The following is a 25,653-nucleotide window of genomic DNA, read 5'->3' as shown; positions in this document are numbered from 1 at the left end:
CTCAGCGCCCAATATTTCTTATTGCGGCCCACCCACAAGCTCTCAGAGCTTATCACACACGGCACGTCATAAATTACTTTGATTGTGATAGATTTTTTGAACTGATGAAAGGACAAATGAGCGTCGCCATTAGCGTAGGATGCTTAGTGATAAGATAAAGTACGCTGCAGCGAGGATACTTACCGAAAAAATAGACTGTGCTTGTATCCACACGCTCGACAAAAGAGATTCAATCTGTTTCCAGCTGAATCTGCAGACTTAACAGGAATCAATTAATCCCATCTTTGCTGGAGGCTCCAGCACTTTGCCAGCTTATCACTTTGCAGCACTCTCCTGGGGGACAGCCCCCGTTTGAAACGTGTACACTTTTCCAGTTGGTTGAATGATTTCTTGCTTTTACTTTGCAAAACGAAATAATCACACTCTAAAATAACTGAAAAACCAAAAAACAGTGGAAAATTTTCCAGGTGTCACCAAAGACAATATGTTGTGTAGCTGGCGTTACACACTTCACCTTTCTGGAAGAAAAATCTGCTCAGGACTGAGTATCTGCTTCGGATGAAACCCTCGGCAGAAGGACAGATATGTTACCAAAGGTTGCAAGTGAGAAAACCAACTCTGAGAAGAGCACGAACCGAACCTGGAGAGACTAAGCGCCCATGTGGAGACGCTTGGTATATCACTGGCGGGGAACCTTTTCCTTTAACTTTTTTACAATAATTATCTATAACTAGAGGCACTCTTCCACTAGGACCGTCTTAGTCCATGTCTGCACTCGGAATCGCCCTAACTATTACTTCGACCAGTGCGAAAATGTTACCTCTCTGCTTGCAAATGCCGAAGGGGTGATTACGCACTCGTTGTCGCATGGAGTCGCGATGACGTCCGTCGAATTTTCCGTCCCGTCTGAACCGAACCCGAACTACGCTGTTTGAATGAAATACTCGTCCGCCAAGTACATGCGTGGGTGCACGCTTCGAAATCTCGAAACAGTCTGTTGCGCTTTCCGGACCTATCCCCACTAGTCTCCCCTGAATACCATGCCCTTAAGTTTCGTTTTAATCGATAGAGCTTCATTCTCTCGACGCAGGCGCCTACGCGTGTAATGGCATCCAGCAGTTATGCTAGCTGTACTATAATTCCATTCAACTATATCTCACCGGAAAATTTCGTCCCACATGCGTTGGAGAGCTTTGAGCGTCGAAAAAGAGGTGCCATATCCATTTGCTTGTTTGTACTGTGTTGCTCCATTATTACCGAGAAGCTTTTCGATTAAAGCTAAGCTGTCAAAAAGGAGGCATGAAATGTTGTGCTCTTGTTTCTGGAAATGCATACTGAACCACCCTATTCGAGATGCAATGCAATATGTACAATGGGATATTGATGGAAATCTTTTGGCACGGAATTTATGTTGAAACTTACTTTTCCGATAAGGAGACTGAATTTAAGATTCTATTATAATTTTCAACCAATCTTCATCTGATTTATTGATATATAAAATTTGTTTAATGTCAATTCCATTATATTTCAATCAAACTAATCCAGTACCTTCATATTATACATACGATTGAGATAATCTTTCCTTTGCCGTAATCCTTTTATGAACCTGCACCATGTGATCAAACGGTAACTTCATTGTTAAATCGTGCCTATACCGCACCTCTTCCCGTCGTATCTTCGTGTCGAATTTAAAATTCCGAATCAAATAAATCAGCATAATCTTCATGCTGAACATAGCGTACCGCCAGCCTGCGAATGTGAAAGCAAACTTAATATAGCTTCTTTCAAGTAACTTTGAATTGCCGTCGAACGGGAGAAAACAGTTACCGATGCATATCCGGCTACCCCCGCTGAACGGTAGGTACGCAAACGGGTGTCGATCCTTGCTTCGTGCTTCGGAAAAATTCAGTGGATCAAATGCTTCCGCGTCCGGACCCCAAACGTCTTTCCGCCGGTGTAGTGCATAGAAGTTCATAACGAAAATATTACCGGCGGGCACTTTCACACCATCGATTTGCAGCTCGGCCATATTTTCCCTTGCAACGTTCGGAGCCACAGGACAATGACGCAGACATTCTTTGAGAAACATCTCCAAATATTCCAGTTGCTTTAACGTATCTGGATTTATGTCTATCTCCTCGCCCGGTAAGTGTTCCGTAATTTCCTGGAACAGTTTCTCCTGGATGTCTTTGTGGAAACACAAGAACAAACAAGCGTGGGCTATGAGCAAACCGGATGTATCGTTAGCCTTAAATAAGTAAATAATTAATTCGATTCATGACCGTTCCAAGGTAATTTTAGCTCACCCCAGTAACAACCGCATAAATGTTGTCTATGATCTGTGTCTCGCTGAAAGTCTTTCCGTCTTCAGAAACACTTAAGAGCTCATCTATTAAACGTTTCGGTTTGTGATTATCGGCAGTGTCGCTATTGTTGTTCTGTCTATCGCTATCTAAGAAATTTTTCCGTTCAGAAATTAACTACGAAAGTAAAGAGGGAAGTTAGTGTCCTGGGAAAGGAAGTAAGTTGGTAGAGTAATTATGAACGAGGGCAAAAAGTTTTACCTCTGACCTTTCATCAAATACGCTGGAATCGTTATTCTACATAGCTGTTATTAGATAATCCAAAAATACATTAGCTAAAAATATGCTTCAAGCAGCATCTTTTTATCGGAACTGCTGAACACAGTTTTAAAATATTTCCAGATCATTTTGTATCAAATGACAAGCTCTGTCTAATAAAAGTAAAGTGTATTTTATAAATTTATAAATTTATATGTACTTGCTTGATAAAATATTATCTACATGTTCTTTCGAGGTTATTACAATGACTAGAGTAATGTACTTATAGTCATTTTGGAGTAAGCCAAAAACTACACACGTTGCAGTTTATTTCTCAAAATATTTGTCAAGCAGCAGTACAGGACTGACATCGAAATATTTTAGGAAAACTACAATAAGTGTTATTTTTTTTGTATGGACCACAACTGCGACTAGAACTTTTTGATCTTTTGTATAAAAAGCACTTGCTCAAAAGCATTTATCTTTTGTGGTATTATGCAGTGATGGCATGTTTGAGTTTTTTTGCACCGCACACTCTGATCGATTGAGTTTAAGGTGAAACCTCATCGAATCCAAAAATGGCCGACTTCGAGTCACCACTTATAATTTTCGAAAGCACAAGACTCGGAAATAGTTAAAGCGTTCCCTGTGAAAATGCTATTTTATGTTTTCTGTAGTGAAGCAAACATAAAATAGGATTTTCATAGGGAACGCAATGAGTATTTCCGAGTCTTGTGCTTTTGAAAATTCGAAGTGGTGACTCGAAGTCGGCCATTTTTGGATTCAATGAGGTTTCACCTTAAATGCGTGTAATGCATGCAGTGCACGATGTATCCAACGATGCAGACGATGATGTGACGCGATGAGTTTTGTTTTTAGATCGAATTTATGCTTTCAAAGGACAATGCAACAAACTGTTGCAGCAGGCGCGGCGCGAATTTTATCGCAAAACTCGATTTTTATGCAATTGTTGTTATGCAGGATTCGAACTCAAATCTAACTCAAGTGTAATGCACTGTTAGTAGGGTTTACGTGCAAACGAAAATAAATGTGCAAGCAAGTTTTAAAACTCACTTGGATACGAGTGCAAAACTTTTTGCTGTCCTCCCTTTTTTGCCTTGCACTTAATAAAATAGTTGTTCGTTTCCTACTCTAACCCTTAATTCGAGCGTTTGATAGCCGCATTGACAATCAAAGAAGCGGAAAATCGTCGCTAGGAGCTAAATCTGGCGGAAACGGCGGATGGAGTTCGTAGCGCAATTCCTTCAATTTAAGGGTCGTATTGCGGACAGAATGAGTGGGAACGTTGTCTTGATGAAACAGCATTTTTATTCTTCGCCATATGCGGCTATTTTACCTTCATTTTTCTTTGTTTACAAAATACAGCCGTTTTGCAGAATGCCAAAATTTATAAGTGAAGCGAACAAAATTCCCGACACGTGAGCACCAAGAACTTCCAAATCTATCCACCAGGAGCGCCACAATTTGAGCAAAAAATGTTCCCATTCTAAATGAAGCACGTTTTATCGTGTTGCGGCTTAGAAGGAAGTCAACAAAATTCTCCTCGTGTCGGATATAAGCAGATAGCGGAAGATGCAGCGCACTCTCAGCCTCGCAACAGTTTATTACGCTGTTGCATATTGAATCTAAACATATAAAAATGCAGCTCTGTCTGTCTGTCTGTTTGTCTGTCTGTCTGAATCATATTGGCTTAGAAACTACCGAACCGAGGTGACTAAGATAGTTCGAGACCCCTCCCCCTTTTGCAAGGGAGGGGTCCCATACAAATGAAACACAAATTTCTGCACATCTCGAGAACTATCCAAGTAAATAGAACCAAATTCTGTAGGTAGATGTTATTAGGGGTAACAAATATATCCATAATGGTTTGACACCCCTCCCTCTTCTACAAGGGAGGGGTCCCATACAAATGAAATACGAATTTCGCACAGCTCGAGAACCAATCAACCAAATACAACCAAATTTGGTATGTGAATGTTTTTAGAGGTAACAAGTATGTCCATAGTGGTTTGACTCTCCTCCCTTTTCTGTGAGGGAGGAGTTCATAACAAATGAAACATTAATTTCTGCTTATCTCGAGAACTAACCAACTAAATAAAACCAAATTTGGCAGGTGATTGTTTTTAGGGGTAACAAATGTAATGGTTTGACATCCCTCTTTCTTCTATAAGGGAGGGGTCCCATACAAATGAAACTCAAATTACACACAGCTCGAGAACCAATCAAGCAAATATAACCAATTTTAGCAGGTGAATGTTTTTAGGTGTAACAAACATGTCCATAATGTTTCGACACTCTTCCTTCTTCTGGCATGTCTCCAAATACCATTTCGAAATCCAAGATGGCGACTTCCCGTTTCTGAAAAATAGCGGCAAATGACCTTATACCACCAAACATGGGTATTTCCGGAATTGTTATGGTGCACTGAAGCCACAAATCGACCTCAGACAACATTTCGAATTGTAAGATGGCGACTTCCGGTGTCTGGAAAACAGCCGAAAATGACCAAATACCACCCAATATGAGTGTTTCTTCAACCAGAATGACGCTCAGAGGCCAAAAATTGTCTCCTAATGCCAATGTGAAATCCAAGATGGCGACTTTTAGTTTACTGAAAATGAGCAGCAAATGACCTAATACCACCCAATATGGGTATTCCTGGGATTGTTATGATACACTGAAGCCACAAATCGACCTCAAACAACAATTTGAATTGTAAGATGGCGACTTCCGGTGTGTGGGAAACAGCCGAAAATGACCAAATAACACCCAATATGAGTGTTTCTTCAACCAGATTGACGCTAAGAGGCCAAAATTTGTCTCCTAATGCCAATGTGAAATCCAAGATGGCGACTTCCGGTTTCTGAAAATCAGCGGCAAATGACCAAATACCACCCAATATGGGTATTTCCGGGATTGTTATGATGCACTGAAGCCACAAATCGACCTTAGACAACATTTTGAATTGTAAGATGGCGACTTCCGGTGTCTGGAAAACAGCCGAAAATGACCAAATACCACCCAATATGGATATTTCCGGGATTGTTATGATGAACTGAAGCCACAATTCGACCTCAGACCAGAACCAGACCATTTCAACCGGAATGACGCTCAGAGGCCAAAAATTGTCTCCTAATGCCATTCTGATATCCAAGACGGCGACCTCCGGTTTCTGAAAAACAGCGGCAAATGACCAAATACCACCCAATAGGCGTCGTACACAAATTACGTGACGCATGAAGGGGGGTGGGGAGGGGGGTTAAGTCTGCGTTACTTATTGTAATATATGGGGGAGGGGGGGGGGGGTAGTGGAGTCCGTTACGTAACTGAGATATTTGCTCAAAATTGCAAATTTGGAGGGGGGACAGGTTGTCCAGCGTAACGTAACCTTAGGGGGGGGAGTTATATCTAACGTTACTTATCGTTACATAGGGGGGGAGGGGGTCTGAAATCTAGGTTTTTAGCGTTATGTAATTTGTGTACGACGCCATATGGGTATTTCTGGGATTGTTATGATGCACTAAAGCCACAAATCGACCTCAGACAACATTTTGAATTGTAAGACGGCAACTTCCTGTGTCTGGAAAACAGCCGAAAATGATCAAATACCACTTAAAATGAGCGTTTCCTTAATCAGATTGACGCACAGAGGCCAGAAATTGTTCCCAAATGCCATTTTGAAATCCAAGATGGCGACTTCCGGTTCCCGAAAAACAGCGGCAAATGACCAAATACCACCCAATATGGGTATTTCCGGGATTGCTATGATGCACTGAAGCCACAAATCGACCACTGAAGCCAAAAATCGACCTCAGACAATATTTTTAATTGTGAGATGGCGACTTCCGGTGTCTGGAAAACAGCCTAAAATGATCAAATACCACTCAATATGAGCGTTTCTTTAACCAGATTGATGCACGGAGGGCCGAAATTGTTTTGAAATCCAAAATGGCGACTTCCGGTGTCCGGAAAACAGCCTAAAGTGACCAAATACCACCCAATATGAGTATCTCTGGAACGAGATTCAAGCTGAAAATTGACCTCAGACACCATTATGAATTGTAAGATGGCAACTTCCGGTTTCTAAAAAAACAACCAAAAATGGCAATTTTTAAATCCAAGATGGCGACTTACGGTTCCGGATCACCGGATCCAGAATGATGCAAGGAGCTATAAATTGACCTTAGACAACAGTTTAATTGAAAAAAATGGCAACTGCTGGAAAACATCCGCAAATAACCAAATAAAAAAAAAATTAAAAAAAAATTTAAAATTATTCAATTAAACACTAAAAAAGGCGAGACGAAGTTAGCCGGGTCAGCTAGTATTGCATATTGCGGCTGGGAGGCAACAAAATTCTAAATGTTGTTGTTCTAAATTGTTGAATTAGTCGTGTTTCTTAAGACCTTTCAACACTTTGAATAAAGTGTTATGAATTTTCTGGACCGAGTTCAGTATTTTGCAGTTTGATAAAAACACCCTTGATGTTATTTGATTACACTGGACGACAAAAGCAAATGCTCAAAGCGCAAAAAAAATCAAATATTATAGCTTTTTAACCACTCCTCCCAAGTAAAATTTTAGGTTTTAGAGCGTATAACAATTGCAGAATAAATTTTAAGAGAGTCTCCAAGAGTATCATGAAACATGCATTGTTACTTGGGCTGTGTTTTTGGTGCTTTTAGTAAAGATAGAAATGCGTCAAAAGGTCACCGAGTAATTGCTCGTCGGGTTCTTAACTTCTACGTTTGGTAAACTTCATTTAAGACTTTAAGGACTGCAAGCCCGGGACACCAGAATTCGCAGGAATGGTTAAAAAGCTGTAGTTTTTTTTGTGGTCCCCGTGGCTCTCGGAGTCACCCCGTGCGCACCATGTAACTTTAGAAAAGACACCAACAAATATATATTCGCTGTGTGGTGCTGTTCTTCATTCGTTGCGCGCCGAATCGTCGACCGAAGCACCCAGCTCGAGCGCGTGCTACCCAGGAGGCAAGTGCTAGTGTCGGGCGTGCTTTGCCAAGTCTGGTTTAAGCTCTAGGGCAAAATCTGTGTTGACCAGTGTTATATAAGTTTACTCGACTATATTTTATTAAATAACTATAAATAACGATCATGATTGGAGAAATCAAATTGCGTGAGAGTGACAAGGACGAGAACAAATTAAAAACACTACTCTCACACGAGTGCTTTTTGAACTTAGTACATCTATTTTAGAAACGAGTAGCAGCCTCGCGACACCTGGACAATATCACAATAGATCGAATGTCTCTGGTCGCAGTGATAGGTCCACATAGAGAAAAATATTGCGTTAACTGCATTAAATTGTATCTTGCACACTGATAATGTCGCCCATACACGAATATGAGTGAAGATTTGGCTGTAGTATTCCTATCACTCTCCCAGCTGGTCTCAAGGTACGATGCTGGCCTGACAAGCCAGTCGTCGTAGTATCAAGTCTCGGCTTTAGAGACACTGTTAGTGTCAGTAGGATCGTAGAGCTAGCCCCTCAATTGTCCTGTACACTAAACAGGCGGCTGCGAAGTCTGTGTATAAAAAAACAGAAGGTCAAGTTCCGAATCGGAATGTAGCACCTAGGCTTTGCTTGCTACTGGATATATTCTGCAAAAATAAACCTTCAACCTTTCTGCTGTTTCTGGCAGCACGGAACGTGACAACTGTCAACTGAATTCAAAGGGTTAAAGCACATCTGCACTAGATATACTCAGAGAGGGCAACCAGGTTTCACTAGAGTGCTTATAATATAACTAGAGTGGCGCCATGTCATCAAAAGTAACGCTGGTAACACTGGTAACACTTAACATCCTTTCTTTTTTCCCCACACGAGTTTAATGGGTTGTTTGCTCAATTGGAATGACACTGACAGATATTTTCTATTCCAATTTTGACAGTGTCGCCACTCTATATATATTTACAGGCACTCTAGGTTTTACATATTAAAGGTGCCATATCTCTTCTGCAATGTTGACTAACGTTTTTCTTCGAGTCGTATAACTGATGGTGACGGTGGAAGTCCTGGGGAATAGTTAAGTTTTATGTTTATGTTTAATTTTATATACTTTCATCATTATTTTGTAGACCATACAAAGGCTTTGTGAACCACCAGTTGAAAATCACTGTGATGAAGCAACTTTGGAGCATTCCCAATTCCTTGTTTAGCAATAGAACATGAAAAACGGGTAAAAATAAATATATTCTTCATTGAACCTTATTGCAATACCTCTCAATGTGTTACCTTTCTTGTTCGTTTGGCTCGGATTTTGACATGTTCGTTTGGCTCACAACACTCTTTTCGCATATCTCTCATATCTCTGAGTATTGCTTATCAGCACCACCACCGCTGCGGCGCGAATAGTTTTTTTTGAAGTAGAATACTTCTCTCAGGAAGTTCGGTTACATAGGGATGTGAAATGAAAATCTAAAACCGAAAAAAGTGAAAAATATGTCCAATTTCAAATGCTAATAAATCGGTCAGTATTCGATGGATTTCCTTCGTTCTTGCAGCAATAGATTGGAAAACCTTCTAAAATTCTTCCCAAATAAAGATAATTGTAATGTTATTATTCAAACTATTTTACTATTGAAAATAGTCAAGCCTTGTCAAAACGAGAAATTCGACCTCTGATTGGTCGTAATATGATTGCTTCCAAAGCACGGTCGACAGAATCATATACCTTGCAATTGAAAATATACTATTTGGCCTATTTAAGAGCCTGTTTCAGCCGAAGCCGCTCATAATAGTTCTAGACAGCGACAACCAAGGATGGGAAAAATCATATCGCATAACAATCATTCAGGTATCAATTCGGAACGTGCAATTCATAAGTTTTCAATCCAGGCAAACCATCGCTATTAAAAGTTTCACATTCTGACGCATGCAAAAGACAACTTAGAGCAAAGATGATGATTTAGATGATTTCGATTCGATGATTTTGTTTCATTATTGCCTGCTTTAGGCGGAGCGAGTAACATATAGCGAGTGTTTCACGAAAGAATCGTAAACGATAGCACTCGAGCGATTGCAACGATTCTTTCAAATGTTGGTTGTTTGGTGGCGGAATTCGGCCACTTCACGTTGTGCTTTCACCATGATATACCACGATGATTCTTAGTGATTTCAAATATCACATGCTAATGCACCAAGCTACAATTTCCGTAAGCATTGATGTTACCTACTTGCTCCGGTAAACAAACAGTTGAACGCAATCTAACGATCATTTGGATTCATAATTTTGTATCACTGGCGATAGTATCTCAAAGATTCTCGCGATACTGTTGAATGCAAGTGAACTTAGATACAATAAATACTATCGTGTTTGAATCATTCAGTCTTCTTCTATGGTATTCGGAATTCTTAAAAGCGAAAAACAATCAGCAGCGTTTCTATGGAAAACTTGTACACGAGTGGAAATAATTGAACGATAGCTGATGAATCAAAGAACACATTTGCATGGAATATTGCTAGTGAGTGAAAATTTCCATGCTTGGCGACAACAGCAATCATCCCTTAGCAGCAGCAGTAGCAGTGCAGTGGATACCAGCGATAGCGGGCCAGCTGTGGCGTAGCAATGGATAGCACACTAGTTGCAGCGGATCTCAGCATCGATAGCAGCTGGGCCAGCTGATGCAAGGACAGCGGATACCAATGGCAGCGTATAGCGGCCACAACTGTGGCATGGCTATGAATAGCGTAGCAGTTGCAGCGGGTATATCTGACCATGAAGGCATTATGCATTAATTGAATGAAAATTGCAATCGCAGCAATCGGCCTTTTTCAAGGCTACTAAATGTTTTTGGAAGAGCATAATGAATGGTTATTATTAAACTGCAACTGAGGTTTGATGCTGCTGCAAATGCATAGCAGTGTGATGTTTATTACGATTTGTTGATACTGTGCATAACAGGCGGTATATAAAAAAATTCAAAAAAGAAAATTCACAACTCTTCATTAACAAGGATGTCTCGATTTGCCAGGTAAGGACTTCGGCCTTCTTCCCGCAATAAAGTTTTGCTTTGTGAAAACACAGTCTGTCGCGGCCGTCTAATTCACTGAATGCGAAACAGTTTTCACAGATTTTGAACAGCAAAATGCCTTTCTCAAGGCAAATAAACAAGTAATTGAAGGTTAATTATTTTTTTGGCATTAACGCAAGCGTTCTGTGCTGGATCCTAGCAATCAAATTGCGGTCAAAAAATTATTTATTTATCTAATCCCCCCAACTGTTGGGGCAGCACGAAGGCTGCGATCAACATAACCGATTTTGAATAACAAACTGCCTTGTTAGAACGCATTCACAAAGACAGTTAGTTCGCAAAATGCCTTTTCCAAGGGAAATAAACAAGTATTTGAAGTTCAAAAAGACAACTCAGAAGAGCAATCTGTATTGGATACTAGCAATTTTAATCTGTCGCGGCCGTCTAATTAACTGAATGTGAGATAGCTTTTACAATTCATGTTTTCAGTGTCTTCATTCCCCCTCTATTGAGGCAAAACAAAGGTTGCGATCAGCAACCGATTTTGAACAGCAAAATGCCTTTTTCAAAGCAAATAATTGAGGATTAGTCGCGTATTTTTGAAAGGTTTTGAGTGCCAGATTTTTAAAAGTAATTGCTTTCTCTTTCTGTGCACTCATATATTAGATGGTAAAGCGCTCGCTTGGCATGTGAATGTTCTGGGGATTGATTGAAGCAGAGGAAGTTTCCTCTTTCAACCATATTTAGTACGCGTACATATTTCAAACCCAGTTTTATGTAAGGTTGATAACTTTATAATTAATGTGATACATACTTTTTCTAATTCACAGTGCGCAACCATCATCACCGATCATAGCGAATGCAGTTGACTTAACTATTGCTGAACATCTACAACTCCAACACAGTTCTTTTCAGGGTCACCGCAATTTTGAAAGAAAAGTTTCTTGATTTGAGAGCAATTGTAGATTTTATGACTCATAAATGAAACTCTTACAACAATGCATTTGTTAATAGTGTGCGTAGTTCTACGTCAGTTATGCGGTCGTGTCTTGAATACAACCTCCTACTATTTTCTTTCCGAGCCGCGCAACACGACACAATACATGTTATTTCGTTGCCTTTATGAGAGCTTCATCGGTCCGGCTTGACAGAATGATCACAAGAAATCATTTTTGTACATCCGTGTGACGAAACTGAGAAAATCTGTAGGAACTAAAAATAAATGTGGGGCTTATCGGAAGATCGCTCTGAGCCAGAATGAATGAGATGTATTTTTCGTACATTAGTATTACGACATACGAAATAAAATTTTTCGAACGTTGTAGTCTGGTATAACTGGAAATAATTCAGTCACACCTATTTTTTCCACTTATCCCATTCCACAACGTTCGAAAAATTTGTTATGTCAGAGAAGATATTGCGCGCTATCTGACCATGAAGCATTTATGCGGTAACTGAATGAAAATTGCAATTGCAGCAACCAGCCTTTTTCAAAGCTTCTAATGTATTTGGAAGAGCATAATGAATGGTTATTACTAAACTGCAACTGTGGTTTGATGATCTGCAAATGCACAGCATTGTGATGTTTATTACGATTTGTTGATACTGTGCATAACAAGCGGTATATACGAAACAAACCCGATTTCAAACAGAAAAGTTCGACAAGTTCTGCTGCTCACGGTGCTGAGTCCGTTTTAGAAAATTCATAACACTTCATTAATAAGGATGTAACGTCTTGAAGAAGACGCTTATTGTTTGACATCACAGCAGAATTTCCACCTTCATTTTCTTCTTCCAAGACGCGCAACACGACACAATACATGTTATTTTGTTGCCTTAATGAGTGCTCTAAATGAATTGAAGTTTTAATATTTTCTCGTTCTGAGCTTTAACCAAAAGTTAATTATCTTAATTTGAATTCACATGTATACTCTGACTGTTGAAACTTGATTGCTCCGCAAAGAGTTTGTTCTTTTCCTGTTCAGTGAGGTCGTATTTATATGTGCAAACTGAAATTGAGTAGTACTTCAACTTCATAACTAGGAAAAATGACTGACACGCAAGCTGCCGGGTTATCTTTCTTGTAAAAGTATTCTTCTTCAACCTTGAGGTCGTGGCTTTGCACACAACCTTCCTTTTATTTTTTATTTTTAGCCTCCCCTTAGATTTTCTTTAGAAATGAATTTAACAACACTCGAAATAAATTGGTTCACTCTCAGCGAAATTGTGCCTGTAAAGTTTTTCCTGTGCAAACAACATTTATTTGACAAGGCACAAGCATATCGTTGTTGTTGAAAAAGCACTAAGAATTTTTCGTAATAAAATCAGAATTAACTCTATTTCCTCAAAAACCAAATCCAACAATACTTATGTTCATAATGAATGCTTTCGTCTTATTGAACTTTGATTAAATAAAATTTTAATATAAGCATATAAATAATGCTCTGAAAATAATTTCGGAGATGTTCATCAATTCGCCGCTTCTACGTTTGCTTACGGAAAAATTTCATTAGAATGTTCAAAGACTTTACCCACTTCAGACTTAGCTCAGAGCATCATAATTCACAGAAATGGTTGAAAAGCTATAATCCTTTATTTTTTCCAGTTTAAGCTATAGGGAATATTTCTTTTTTCGATTTTTTGTATTTTACGGAGCCAATTAAGTGCGCGAATAGTTCGCGTAACTGAAACTCATTTGAATTGACCGTTATTTTGATTCACGAAAATAAGTTTCGTGGTACGTCTGTTCGTCTGGTTATACATTTGACTGTGTAAATTTGATTCCATGTACCCAGTGTTTTTAGCAAGTTTGTTTCATAATAGAAGGCAATACTTTTGACATTTGCAGTTTTTCAATGACGATGATTCGTCGACCCAATGATTTGGCACATTTTTTAAATAATGGTCTGTGGATGCACCGTGTCGTATCGGAATGCAGCTTGAGACAACCAGCGATTTCTCCTCTTCTTGTCGGATAGAAAAAGAAAGCAGGAGGTGCAGCATTCTCAGTCACGCAACAGTTTATTACACTGTTAAGTGTTGCAATTTTACCTGTGCGACTGGGCGAAAAATTTTGTTCGCATCGGATGAAAGCAGTTGGCCGAAAGTGCCATACACTCAGCCACGCATTATTATATTTGATATGATTTGATAAAGAATGCATTCCCGACTTATTGGGTATAATATTATGTCGATGGTGCTAGAGAAAGAAACGCTGATTGGTCGAAATTTGTGTTTTAACAACAAAACCTGACACTTTTCAATAGTACAGTAGTTCGTAAAATCGAATTTTTTATTTGCATTTGGGCGCTTATTTTTCAATCGATTTCTGCAACAACAAAGGAAATCCGTTAAAAACTAACCAAGTAATAATCATTTGAACAAGGACAAATTGCATCCCCTGTCCCGTTTTAGGATTTTCTCTTCGTTCCCCTGAAGCGGAACTTCCTTAGGACTGAACTGAAACAGTGGAATCTCTGATTTTATGAAAAATTAAGCAAAATATTTTGCGAACGATCACACAATTCTATTGAATGCGAGTGAACTTGGATACAACAGATACTGTTATTTTGTTTGAATCAATCAGGTTCTTCGGAGCAATCCAGCGATAAAAACAATCAGCAGAGTTTGTGAGCAAAATCAAATAATGTGAGTGTGTGGAATTTACTGGGCTGGGTAGTTCGAATCAAATGGGCCTTATTACACAAGACGAGGTGAGTGGCGAGTTACTCGCCTGACATTTTGGTATTATAGAAGGCCGTTTCGGGAGGATTTTGGGTGAGTAGCTCGTCTGCAAAACTGCTCGAGATCGATCGTGACTCAGCTGTTACTAGCCAAGTTTCACTCGCGTTTCGTAATACAACATCTTACTCCTCTCGTTTGAGAGTTCTGTACAGTTGCTAATTATAAGCACCTGCGCCGCAGAATAGAAAGATAAATTATAAATTTTATATAATTCTAAGCCGAAAAAATTGTCATATCATCTGGTCGGCGTGCGACCAGACCGAGCCAAGCGCCAAACACATTATTTTGAGTAATAAGCATTTAAAGTTTGACCACACATAAATTAATCGTGTTAGAACTTATCATTAATTCAATGCTAACACGTAATGGATAGGGCTGAATGAATGTCCTGTTATCATAAATACACGAAAAATAGCAATAATTGATAAAATATTTGGCTTTTATTTTTGACACCTATGCACTCAGTTCACTCTGGTCGAACAAAAATTTAAAAAAATGGTCTTCAGTTCGGTCTGGTCAAACGTATTTACTACAACATATCAACTTGACTATTAAACAAGTTTATTTTTCTCACTAGTCAAACGTAATACTTAGATATCAACGCTGCTTTATCTTTCAGTTCAATCTGTATCAAAAATTGTACAGCTGATAGACAAGCAAAGCTTTATTTCTGTTGCTCTATTTCCTGGTGCCAAAGCGCACCAAGTGGTTAGTGTTAAGATAGTAGGGGAAAGTAGGTAAAGACGGACACTGCGGGTAAGATGAACACTTTTAATATTTCACAAACTAGAATGTATTATGATAGTTGAGTGATGCAAATACCTTCTTTATAGTATGTTAATGCTTTTGAGTTGCATTATCGGTTTTCAGCAAGCAAACTGTCAAATTTGTAAGTAAAACAAAGAATATTTTCGTGAACGCGCAATTTGATGTAATTTTTATTCCACGGAAATTAGTGAAAAACTCGTGAAACTTACGTGTTTTCATTTGTTCATAATAGTAAAGTGATAAATTAGTCTTTCCTCGGTTTTCTAGTGAAATTCAGCAGATTTTCGATGTTTCGATGAAGAGCTACGATCGTTTGAAAAATTTACAACCAGGTCGGGCAAGACGGACACACTAAGGTAGGGAAAGATGGACATACGGATTTTCCAAGAATTTTCACATGTAGCATCTGTTGTGTACTACAGATGTTCACAAAGTACACCCGCGAGAGAAACCAGCAGATATTAATCATTTAGCAGTTATAACAGGCCATATAGGCGGAGAATTTTCGCCTTCTTCGAAACCCATCCTCTCAAACTGTTCACGTGATGTATAGATGGACTCTAATAACGTAGAGTAATGTATGGCCATCACTTAACACATAAATCAAAAGAATACTTAACGTACTACATCTTTTTTGTGAGTGTCCACCTTTAGCTTTGTAGTGTCCATCTTACCCACCCCAAGTGTCCGTCTTTCCCAACCATGTCAAAAAACAGCAATTTGTAGTCTTATTTTTGAAGACCCAAAACACATAAAACTTGGAGGAAGTTCACTTATACCAAAAATGATTATGAAAACAAATGACCTTAAGTTTCAATTTGTATGACTACTGCGATCTAAATAGCAATACCTAAGTAAATAATTAGATTAAACCTTAGGGTGTCCGTATTTACCTACTTTCCCCTATCAATATGAAATACTCTGGTATTTTGAAGCGGGTATTGCCTAATTTTATTGATTTAACGTATGTTAACCCAGTCCTGACGCTTGTTACAAGAAAAAATTTAATTTTATTTGGAAAATATCAAATGAAAATAAAATGCACTTGGTTCGGTCTGGCTCAACAAGATCTTGAAAAAAAGTGATGTGCCCATTGAAACGAAGTTCGGCTCTACGAAAACCACATGGCTGTTTATTTATCTAATTCTGATGACAGTCGTATTAACGAGCTGTCCGGAGCGGAGAAATCAGTTACTGGTTAAAATAAATCGCAAAGTTTGCGTTTAAAACACAAGCAATCACTTTCTTTAGATGCCATGTCTGTGTTCACGGTTCACTCTGGTCGAACGCAATTTCGTTCTTTTCACAAAGTGCTACAGAGAGTTTTGAAGTAGAATACTTCTCTCAGGAAGTTCGACTACATAGGGATGTGAAATGAAAATCTAAAACCGAAAAAAGTGAAAAATATGTCCAATTTCAAATGCTAATAAATCGGTTAGTATTCGATGGATTTCCTTCATTCTTACAGCAATAGATTGGAAAATCTTCTAAGATTCTTACCAAAATAAGATTATTGTAATTTTATTATTCACACTATTGTATTATTGAAAATAGTCAAGCCTTGTCAAAACGAAAAATTCGACCTCTGATTGGTCGTTATATGCTTGCTTCCCAAGCACGGTCGACAGAATCATATACCTTGCAATTGAAAACATGCTATTTGGCCTATATAAGAGCCTGTTTCAGCCGGAGCCGCTCATAATAGTTCTAGACAGCGACAACAGCAGTCGTCCTTCCTTAGCAGCAGCACTAGCCCTGTGGTTGGTCACCACGTCTCAGGAGCAGCGCGGTTTTTCTCAGCGTGTGTCGCCAGACAGCCATTATTCCCCCCGTGTTGGGGCGGCATGAAGATTGCCATCAGGAAATTCAATTTTGGAAATGAAAATGCCATTTTGAAGGCAAATAAACAAGTCATTGAAAGTTAATAATTTTTGTCAAGGCAAGCAAGTATTCTGTGATAAATCCTAGCAATTTAAATTTGTCGCACCCGTCTAATTTACTGAATGTGAAATAGCTTCCACAGTGCATGTTGTCCGTGTATCTTAATTCCCCCAATGTTAGGGCAGCTCAAAGGTTGTAATTAGCAACCGATTTTGAACCGCAACATGCTTTTTTTCAAGGCAAATAAAAAAATAATTGAAGGTTAATAATTTTCTGGCATCAACACAAGCAGACATTCTGTGCGGGATGCAATCAAATTCTGTTGTAGTTGTCTAATTTTCACTTTATTTAGTAAACCCCCCACTGTAGGGGCAGCGCAAAGGCTGCGATCAGCATAACCGACATTGAATAATAAACTGCCCTGTTAGTACGCATTCACAGAAGCAGTTAGTTCGACTATGCAGAGCTAATATGAAGTCGATTCAATCAATCAGCATAAACAGAATTTCGTCGTCTCCCAGCTGCCAAGTTGCAACATGATGCAACACGCAACAGCGAGCAAACGAAATCGCTTGATGTTACAAACCGCAATAAGATACGGGCTAAAACCGTTGCGTGTGTGAGAGCACCATCGGTGTTTATTCGCTGGATACACTATCTACTGTCTACTGAACGCAATAATCTGTTTACATGCGACACGGGGACGGGAACATTTTCTTCAACGAAGCTGCGCAATACGACACAAAACATGTTATTTTGTTGCTTCAATGAGAGTGCTATCGGTCCGGTTCGACAAGAAATCATTTTTGTGCATCCGTGCTACGAAACTGAGGAAAAACTTTAGAAACTGAAAAAAGAGGTGGAGCTTATCAAATGATCGCTCTGAACCAGAATAAAGTCACACATATTTTTCAAGTTATATCATTCCACCACGTACGTAAAATAATTCATTCCTATTTTCATCCCTATATAAGAGCCTGTTTTAGTCGAAGCCGCTCATAGTAGTTCTGAACAGCGACGACTGCAGTCCTCCCTTAGATAGCGGATAGCGGCCACAACTGTGGCATGGCTGTGGATAAGCGTAGCAGTTTCAGCGGATCTCACCATCGATAGCAGCAGGGCCAGCAGATTCAGGTACAGTGGATACCAATGGCGGCCACAACTGTGGCATGGCTACGGATAGCGTTGCAGTTGCTCAGCAGTTAGGCCAGCGTATAGCGGCCACAACAGTGGCATGGCTATGCATAGCGTAGCTGTTGCAGCGGGTATATCAGCATCGATAGTAGCAGGGTCAGCTGATGCAACGACACTCCCTTCACTAAAATGCTGTTTCAGTGTGGTAGCGGGAAGCATCAGCAGCAGGCTTGGATGAAGTGAATACATCAGCCAGCAACTTTCTCGAAGGCCTCTGCCAAAGTAAACTCGAAAAGCGGCGCGAGCCGATTCGCTCGGCTGTAGGTTGATGTACAGCTCTACTGATGGCTGTACATTAACCTACAGCTGAGCGAATCGGTTCGCGTCACTTTTCGCATCTATTATGGCAGAGGCCTAATGGGAAAGTTGTATCAGTTTGTTCAGAAGAATATTATTGTCGGTAATATTACAGAGATGCGATTGCGTAAATCCGATTTTGAATTGAACAATTGTTCTTTTGAGAACAAATAACACACTTATTTGAAGAGTTAGTAGCTTTTAGTACCAATAGCAGTATAGTGACAGCCTCAGCGGTAGATGCAGATGCAGCCGGTACTTCCCTGAGGCCGATGTAAAGGTAAATGGGAGCAGCACGGCAAGACAGTTCGGGTTATGCTTAGACGCGCGTCATTTTTCGTTGTGAAAACACCTTTCTCATTGTGTTGACCGTGCGCCTTAGTCCTCACTATCAATGATAAATTGAACAATTGTCCTTATAAGGACAACAAATGAATTAATGAAGATTTAATTTTGAATTAGAATACTTCTCTCAGGAAGTTCGGCTACATAGGGATGTAAAATGAAAATCTAAAACTGAAAAAAGTGAGAAAAATTTCAAATGCCAATAAATCGGTTAGTTTTCGATGGATTTCCTTCGTTTTTGCAGCAATCGATTAGAAAATCTTCTAAGATTCCTACCAAATGCATGAAATTGCAATTTTATCATTCGAACTATTGTACTATTGAAACTCTTAAGCCTTGTCAAAACACAAAATTCGACCTCTGATTAGTCGTTATACCGCGCTTTCCCAAGCACGGTCGGCAGAGTTATGGACCAAGTAAATTGGGAATGCATCATTTGGCCTATATAAGAGCTTCATCAGATAATAAACAAACATTTCATCGGATATTAAATTGAACAAATGAAATTTGAAGAACACAAATGATTATTTGAAGAGTTAATATTTTCTCGTTTTGCGCTATAATCCAAAGTAAATTATCTTCATCTACATGCATACTCTGACTATTATTACGTGTTTGCGTCGCTTAGTGTTTGGCTACGGTCATGCAGAACGCAAATAACGGCACGATGCGATTCGGCAAGACGAAATCTGTTGAAATGTTTAGCTCTACTTCGCCTTAAAAAGAGCTGTACATTTCACAAGCTGTACGGAATTCGCGTTCTGCATAACCGTAGCCTTTGTTCCGTTCCCGTTTAATGATGTCATATTAAATGTGCATATTACAATTCGGCAGCACTTCAACTTCTCATTTGCACAAAATTTAAAAATATCCAATGAACTTCATTCAAAATATCAGACAAAAAGAAATTACAATACTGCCAATGAACAGTCAACGTTTATTTACTAGAAAAAATGACTGACACGCAAGCAGCCAGGTTATCTTTCTTGTAAAAGTATTCTACTTCAACCTTGCGGTCGTGGCTTTGCATACAACCTTCTTGTGATTTTTTTATTATAACACGCCTATGAACTGTTCAAATGATTTCATTCTTTAATGGAACATAGATTATCAGTTTGCACATCCACTGGTGCTATTAACTCAATTTTAAAGAAAATGGCGCTTGGCTCGGTCTGGTCGCACGCCGACCATCTGTCCTACGTCAAGTCTGTGTTTGTGCACATAGGCGTAAACTCTTTTATAAATATGTTCGATGACATTGTTAAATTAGAAGGAATACCAAAATACACTTTACCTACGCAATGAATCCATTTTTCATTTATCTACAGTTATTTATTAACGAACGATGAAAAATTGAGAATATTATAGCGTAGGACAAATGTGCGGAAGTTGAAATATTTTTGAGGCAAGTGCATTATTTTTCTTCTGTTTTTTGAGCCCTCTAGGGTTCGATAATTTAATTCTTGATTTCGATACCAATATAAAAATAATTGATACTCGTTTATCAAGGCAAAGAGTGTATTCTGATGAGCGAACAGAAAAATATGATGCGTTTGTCCCTGTATCATATTTTAGATCGCTTATTTATCACTTCCGCAGCTGCATACATTGTTTGCCTTGAACTTGAATGTTGACGGGTAAAATATCGTTAAAAAAAAAATAAGTTCGAAAAAATTTATACTCGCCTCGTTGAAAAAGTCACACACCACTTTTCTTGCTTGCATGATCTCGGAGTAATACTTGGTAAAGCGATACACGAAGTCCAAATACAAATGAACACTAACCATCCGTCGGGCTGCACCGTTAAATGCACTAAAAGATGTACATACGTGATATATTTTAAGCATACAACTGTATGAAATATATATATGATGTAATATTGAATGATTGCTCAATTAATATTAATTTTAAAGGAAGATAATTAATGCTGCATGGTTGAGCCAAAATTTAAACATGTAATTAATTCCACAGCAAAGGAGGAAAAGGAAACTGGAGAACTTTTCCACAAAAATGAATTTTGTTGGATACAACAAGCTGCAGCAAACTTAAACTTACACATCGAGACCTTTCACGAACTGCTCCTTGTCCTCCTTCCGCTGCAATATGGTACTGCCAAGCGTAGTTCCGCAGGCCATCTCCAGTGTGCACAGCGAGGTATATTTGTGGATATTGACCGTCGCACCATCCGGTAGCTCGTTTAATTTCTCTGCCATCCGCCGGGCACAGGTTACGAACGTTGGGATGAAGCCGTGCAGAATGCGCTGGTTGAAGCAGGAATTGAGCCGTTTTCGTGTCACGCGCCACAGCTTGTCTGCGGGTGGATCGAATTAATAACGTGGCGAAACTGTCGAGCTATGGCTGTATTCCCAGTTATAGGTCTAAATAAAAAGTTTTCCCGGGAAGCTGTCTGCTGTAGACTGTAAGTTAATTTTTCAATTGAAATTCGATCGACAAAATGATTGCTAAAGCATTGTATTTTCCATTCTACGTCATTGTTACATAATGACCCTGGTCGATTGATATTATACTGAAGTTAAGGAAAAATTTAAACAATAACTAAGGAACGTCATTAACAGGTATATTAAAATTCCGAAAAACAAAACTTTTGTGACAGTAGCATCGATACTTACGCTTCGCCGTGAACAATCCTTGCTCGAATCCGGCAAACTTGTACAGAAAAGGTTTCTCCGAACAGTCTGGATTAGACAGAATTTGTTGGATCAAATCAGGATGGCAGGTGAAAAGCAGCAACCGTGGTCCGGCCCACACCTTAACGAGCCTATCATTGTTACGGCATATTTTCACCATCGTGTCAAACCGTTGCACATCACTTTTCCCTAGCATAATGTCCCCATTTCCTAGTATCGGATACACCGGTTTCAACCCGGGCAAACTATCGGCAAACTTGTACCTTCGTCTATGATTGAGATAGAGCACAGAGCAAAGCACTACAATAATAAATAGCAGAACGATCATACTGTGCCTGGTAACGGTTAGTTTCGAACTAAAAAACAAACCACAGTAGCACTAATTAAAAATAAAACTAGTGCTTTTCACACCTTCAGCTTACAATTGCCTAGCGGACACAACACCTCGATATGACTGGTATCTGAGCCCAAAGTCAAAACTCACAAACAACGGCACTATCATTCTACTAAAACATTCACGATTGCATCCGATTCAAGTAACCGAAACCACGAAATCAGACATAGTGGTCAGGTGGGAAGGCGGACGAAAGTGGCCTGCTTTCGGGGCCAATTAGTAAACTGCATCTGACCTTCACTTGAACTGACTCAACTGGTGGGGTGGACGATACTTAGGGTAGGGAGCTCTGATTGTTGCACTTCTCATTGCTGGGCTCATCCATAACACCGTGACTGAATGAAGATCTTCGGCATTATAAATAAGGATGTTTAGCCACGAAACTCGACCATCCGTATTACCGTTGAATCATTGGTCAGTGAAAGAAAAAAACAACTTGATTTTGAAACTTTCGCCAGCAGCCGGACATTTGAAACCGTAGCTTAATCGGTGCAAAAAATATCAATCGATTCATGAAGCAAGGTAGCATAAAATCCAAACAAGTTTTGCCAATCTACGCAACTCAGCCAGGCGACACGGTTAGAGTTATACATTTGAGAGATTTAAGGCCATTTTTTAGCACATGCTTCTTGAAGGTCATTACCAAAAGTGAAATATTTGGTCATCAAGCAAAGAAAACTTTGCCTTGAAACTGATAGAAACGGCGATATTATTCTATTTGAGGTTAAGGTGAAACAACAAAGCAATAGAATTAGAAGGTAGTTTTATGAATAGTAAAATTAATATGCAAGTAAAAGAAAGAAACACAATTTTCAATGATTTACTGATGTCTTAGTTCTTGCAAGTCTACTATTTGTTATTTTTTCCAGTTTTCTATTAAATTTTTGTGTAAATAAACATCGGTGAATCATGTTTTTTTAGTTCAACCTCTTGTTCAACTATGTTAGTTAATAAACAAGGGTAGAGACCGCATGGTCAAGCGGATGGTCGTGGGTTTGAATCTTAGTAGAATCAGGCAAATCGATGTCAAAGAGGTCTGAAGCATGGGTTTATTCTCGAACCCCCCCAATACTGGTGCTTATTACGGAAGTCACTTCACGATGAAATCAGAGTGAAGTGAACAAAATCCTGTTACGGGACTCACTTAAGTGAGAAAAACGTCGCAAAGTGGCATTTGCCGCGAAATCTGGGTTTTTATGGATGTAATATCAGTGAAGTGAGAACGGAAAAAGCGACGATTCGCGTGGAATTATTTTACGACCATTTTGAACGATGAAATGATTCCACGAAGATGCCAGAAGTCTAAAAGTTGATTGATTTGTGATCTAATGGTATATATTGGATTTATTCTTCAGTAACGAAACGAATCAGAATTTGATCCGTGCCTTGAAGCGGTCAAACTTTCATTTTGTTGCTCGATGAAAAAAATGCAAACTAGTTCAGGAAATTTTCGATACCGAAAAAAACGTTTTTTTATGCCGAATGTTTTAGAAATGCAAAACACGTCAAGAACTGGTGTTATCTGAAAAAAAAAAAAACCGGAAAAACGACTTTCTGGGACTTAGAGATTTTTGAGCTGGGAAACAATCTCATTTCACTTTTCCTATTCTCAATTTCACTTCACATTCAATCTCGCTCCACGGAGGAGATTTTTGTTACCTTACTTGAAGTGGAATCGGGAATAGGTCTAAGAAAGTCAAGTGAGCGTGAGAGTGAAATATATTTCACCGTGAAGTGACTCTTGTAATAAGCACCACTTACTCTTTTTTCACGCTGGATTCTATAAAATCTTGGTGTGACTTCCTTTTAAGAAAACAAGTTGCTCTTATAAAAACCTAAATTATTCCACCTAGCGGTCAGACCCAGCCTTTCTCATTCAAACTTATATCAAATTGTTATGAAGTTTGTTATTCGTAAACTTGAGAGATGACTCGTTCGTATGACACTATTTATGTTCAAATAAGTCGTGTAATCTTTGAGATAATAGATTTTCGTTGTTTTATTAACAATTTAATACATAACGGTTGCTTAGTTCGATTATAATCAAATGAAATGGGAACGTATAGGGCAGCCAAACTTTGAAACCACGTGTTCAATCATAATTCATCAGTTAACCCTTAACTAGCCCGTTCATCTGATAATACTATTGATCAAATCGGTTGTGTACTTTCTGAGATAATGAAGTTTCGTGATTTTCACAATTCGGTACATTACAGACGAAGTTACAGTTCGATTACAGTAAAATTCAATGGGGTGTTATGAGTCAGCTAGACCTTTCATTTGACACTAATTTCGTGAAAATCGGTTCAGCCAGCTCTGAGAAAAGTGAGTCAGTTTATGTATTCTTCGGAATATGTTTCTTTTCATAGCTAGATTGCACATTTTTAAACATAACAGGCAAAGTAATAGTCCGATTGCAAAACAAATCAATAGGGTCTTATGGGGCAACTAGACCTTCCATTTGACACTGATTTTATGAAAATCGGACTAGCCATCTCTGAGAAACATGAGTGAGATTAAACAGTCTTCAGAACACGTTTCTTTTCATAACTTTTGAACCACAAGTTCAATCTTTATAAAACTCAAAAGTTAAGGGTAGCCCGTTCATTTGAAATCAATTTTGTTCAAATCGGTTGTGTGGTTTCTGAGATATTGATGTTTCGTGATTTTTACATTTTTAAACTTAACCTCTAAAATAAAAATCCAATTACAATAAAATTTAATAGGGTCTTATGGGGCAACTAGAACTTTCAAATTTCATTAAAATCGGTCCAGCCATCTCTGGGAAAAGCGAGTGAAAATAAAAATCTGCACATACACACACACACACACACACACACACACACACACACACATACATACAGAAAATGCTCAGCTCGTCGAACTGAGTCGAGTGATATATGCCATTCGGCCCTTTGGAGCACTTTCATATCTTCGGTTTTGAAAGTGATTGCTATACCTTTCTAGGAGAAAGGCAAAAAGTTAAAAAAATATTAATTAGGAGTAAAATATTCGTGCTGAAGAAATAGCGAAATAAAAGAAATGACTTTGAATTTCGTACACTTCAATCACGAGCAATACCGGGAACGTACGAATAGCACAATACCAAATTTAAATTTTGTTGAGGCCATATGTTTTGATCAAAGCAGTTACAGTTTTAAATAGTCTTTGAATTTCGTTTCTTTTCATAGCTTTTGAACCACATATCAAATTGCTATGGAATTTCTTACTTGTGAGTTTGAGAGACAACCCGTTCAAATGACACTAGATATGTTTAAATAAGTCGTGTGATCTTTGAGATAATAGACTTTCGTTGTTTTTATAATTTAATACATAACGGTTGGAATAAAAGTACGATTATAGTCAAATAAAATGGGAACCTATAGGAAAGCCTAACTTTTCATTTGACACTAAGATTGTTGAATTTAGTCCAGCCATTTTTGGGAAAACGAGTGAATTTCAAAAGTCACCGGAACATGTTTCTTTTCACAATTTTTGAACCACGTGTTTAATCACTATAAAATTCATCAATTAACCTTTAACTAGCCCGTTCATTTGATACCAATATTGTTCAAATCGGTTGTGCACTTTCTGAGATAATGAAGTTTCGTGATTTTCATATTTTGATACATTACAGACAAAGTAACAGACTGATTACATTGAAATTCAATAGGGTGTTATGAGGCAGCTAGACCTTCCATTTGACACTAATTTCGAGGAAATCGGGTCAACCATCTATTATTGAGTCCAAGTAGTCTTCGGAATATGTTTCTTTTCAAAACTGGATTTCACATTTTTAAACATAACA

General features: G+C 38.7%; 2 protein-coding genes across 5 annotated transcripts in view; both read right to left on the bottom strand.

The window, feature by feature from the left end:
• LOC129726610 (receptor-type tyrosine-protein phosphatase-like N) overlaps positions 1 to 1,000 on the bottom strand; it is a 56,227-nt gene extending 55,227 nt beyond the window's left edge. The window contains exons 1-2 of one of the 4 annotated variants that reach the window (XM_055683521.1): positions 821 to 1,000; positions 184 to 433 (exon numbers count right to left, since the gene is read on the bottom strand). The gene's annotated coding sequence lies outside the window, so the exon portion shown is untranslated. Of the gene's footprint in view, positions 1 to 183; positions 798 to 820 lie in introns of those variants that run through there. The other 3 variants (XM_055683523.1, XM_055683522.1, XM_055683524.1) reach the window with 3 other exon arrangements.
• Positions 1,001 to 1,522: 522 nt separating this feature from the next.
• LOC129730622 (cytochrome P450 4c21-like) lies at positions 1,523 to 21,917 on the bottom strand. Its single transcript, XM_055690096.1, has 6 exons — positions 21,434 to 21,917; positions 20,859 to 21,114; positions 20,489 to 20,615; positions 2,307 to 2,480; positions 1,828 to 2,248; positions 1,523 to 1,749 (listed from the first exon to the last, which is right to left on the bottom strand). The coding sequence occupies exons 1-6, from the start codon at positions 21,777 to 21,779 to the stop codon at positions 1,556 to 1,558; spliced, it is 1,518 nt and encodes a 505-aa protein (XP_055546071.1). The 5' UTR covers positions 21,780 to 21,917; the 3' UTR covers positions 1,523 to 1,555.
• Positions 21,918 to 25,653: the final 3,736 nt, after the last annotated feature.

The sequence above is a fragment of the Wyeomyia smithii genome, chromosome 3 (genome assembly GCF_029784165.1).
Source record: "Wyeomyia smithii strain HCP4-BCI-WySm-NY-G18 chromosome 3, ASM2978416v1, whole genome shotgun sequence".
In the NCBI taxonomy this organism is placed as follows: domain Eukaryota; kingdom Metazoa; phylum Arthropoda; class Insecta; order Diptera; family Culicidae; genus Wyeomyia; species Wyeomyia smithii.
The sequence above is the reverse complement of the archived record's forward strand: the minus strand, read 5'-3'. Positions and strand labels throughout refer to the sequence as shown.

Coding starts and splice junctions, on each gene's coding strand:
- LOC129730622 (XM_055690096.1), bottom strand. CDS start 21,779: ATGATCGTTCTGCTATTTATTATTGTAGTGCTTTGCTCTGTGCTCTAT. Junction 2,249..2,306: donor TTTATGCGGTTGTTACTGGG/GTGAGCTAAAAT, acceptor TACTTATTTAAG/GCTAACGATACATCCGGTTT. Junction 1,750..1,827: donor GGGTAGCCGGATATGCATCG/GTAACTGTTTTC, acceptor TCACATTCGCAG/GCTGGCGGTACGCTATGTTC.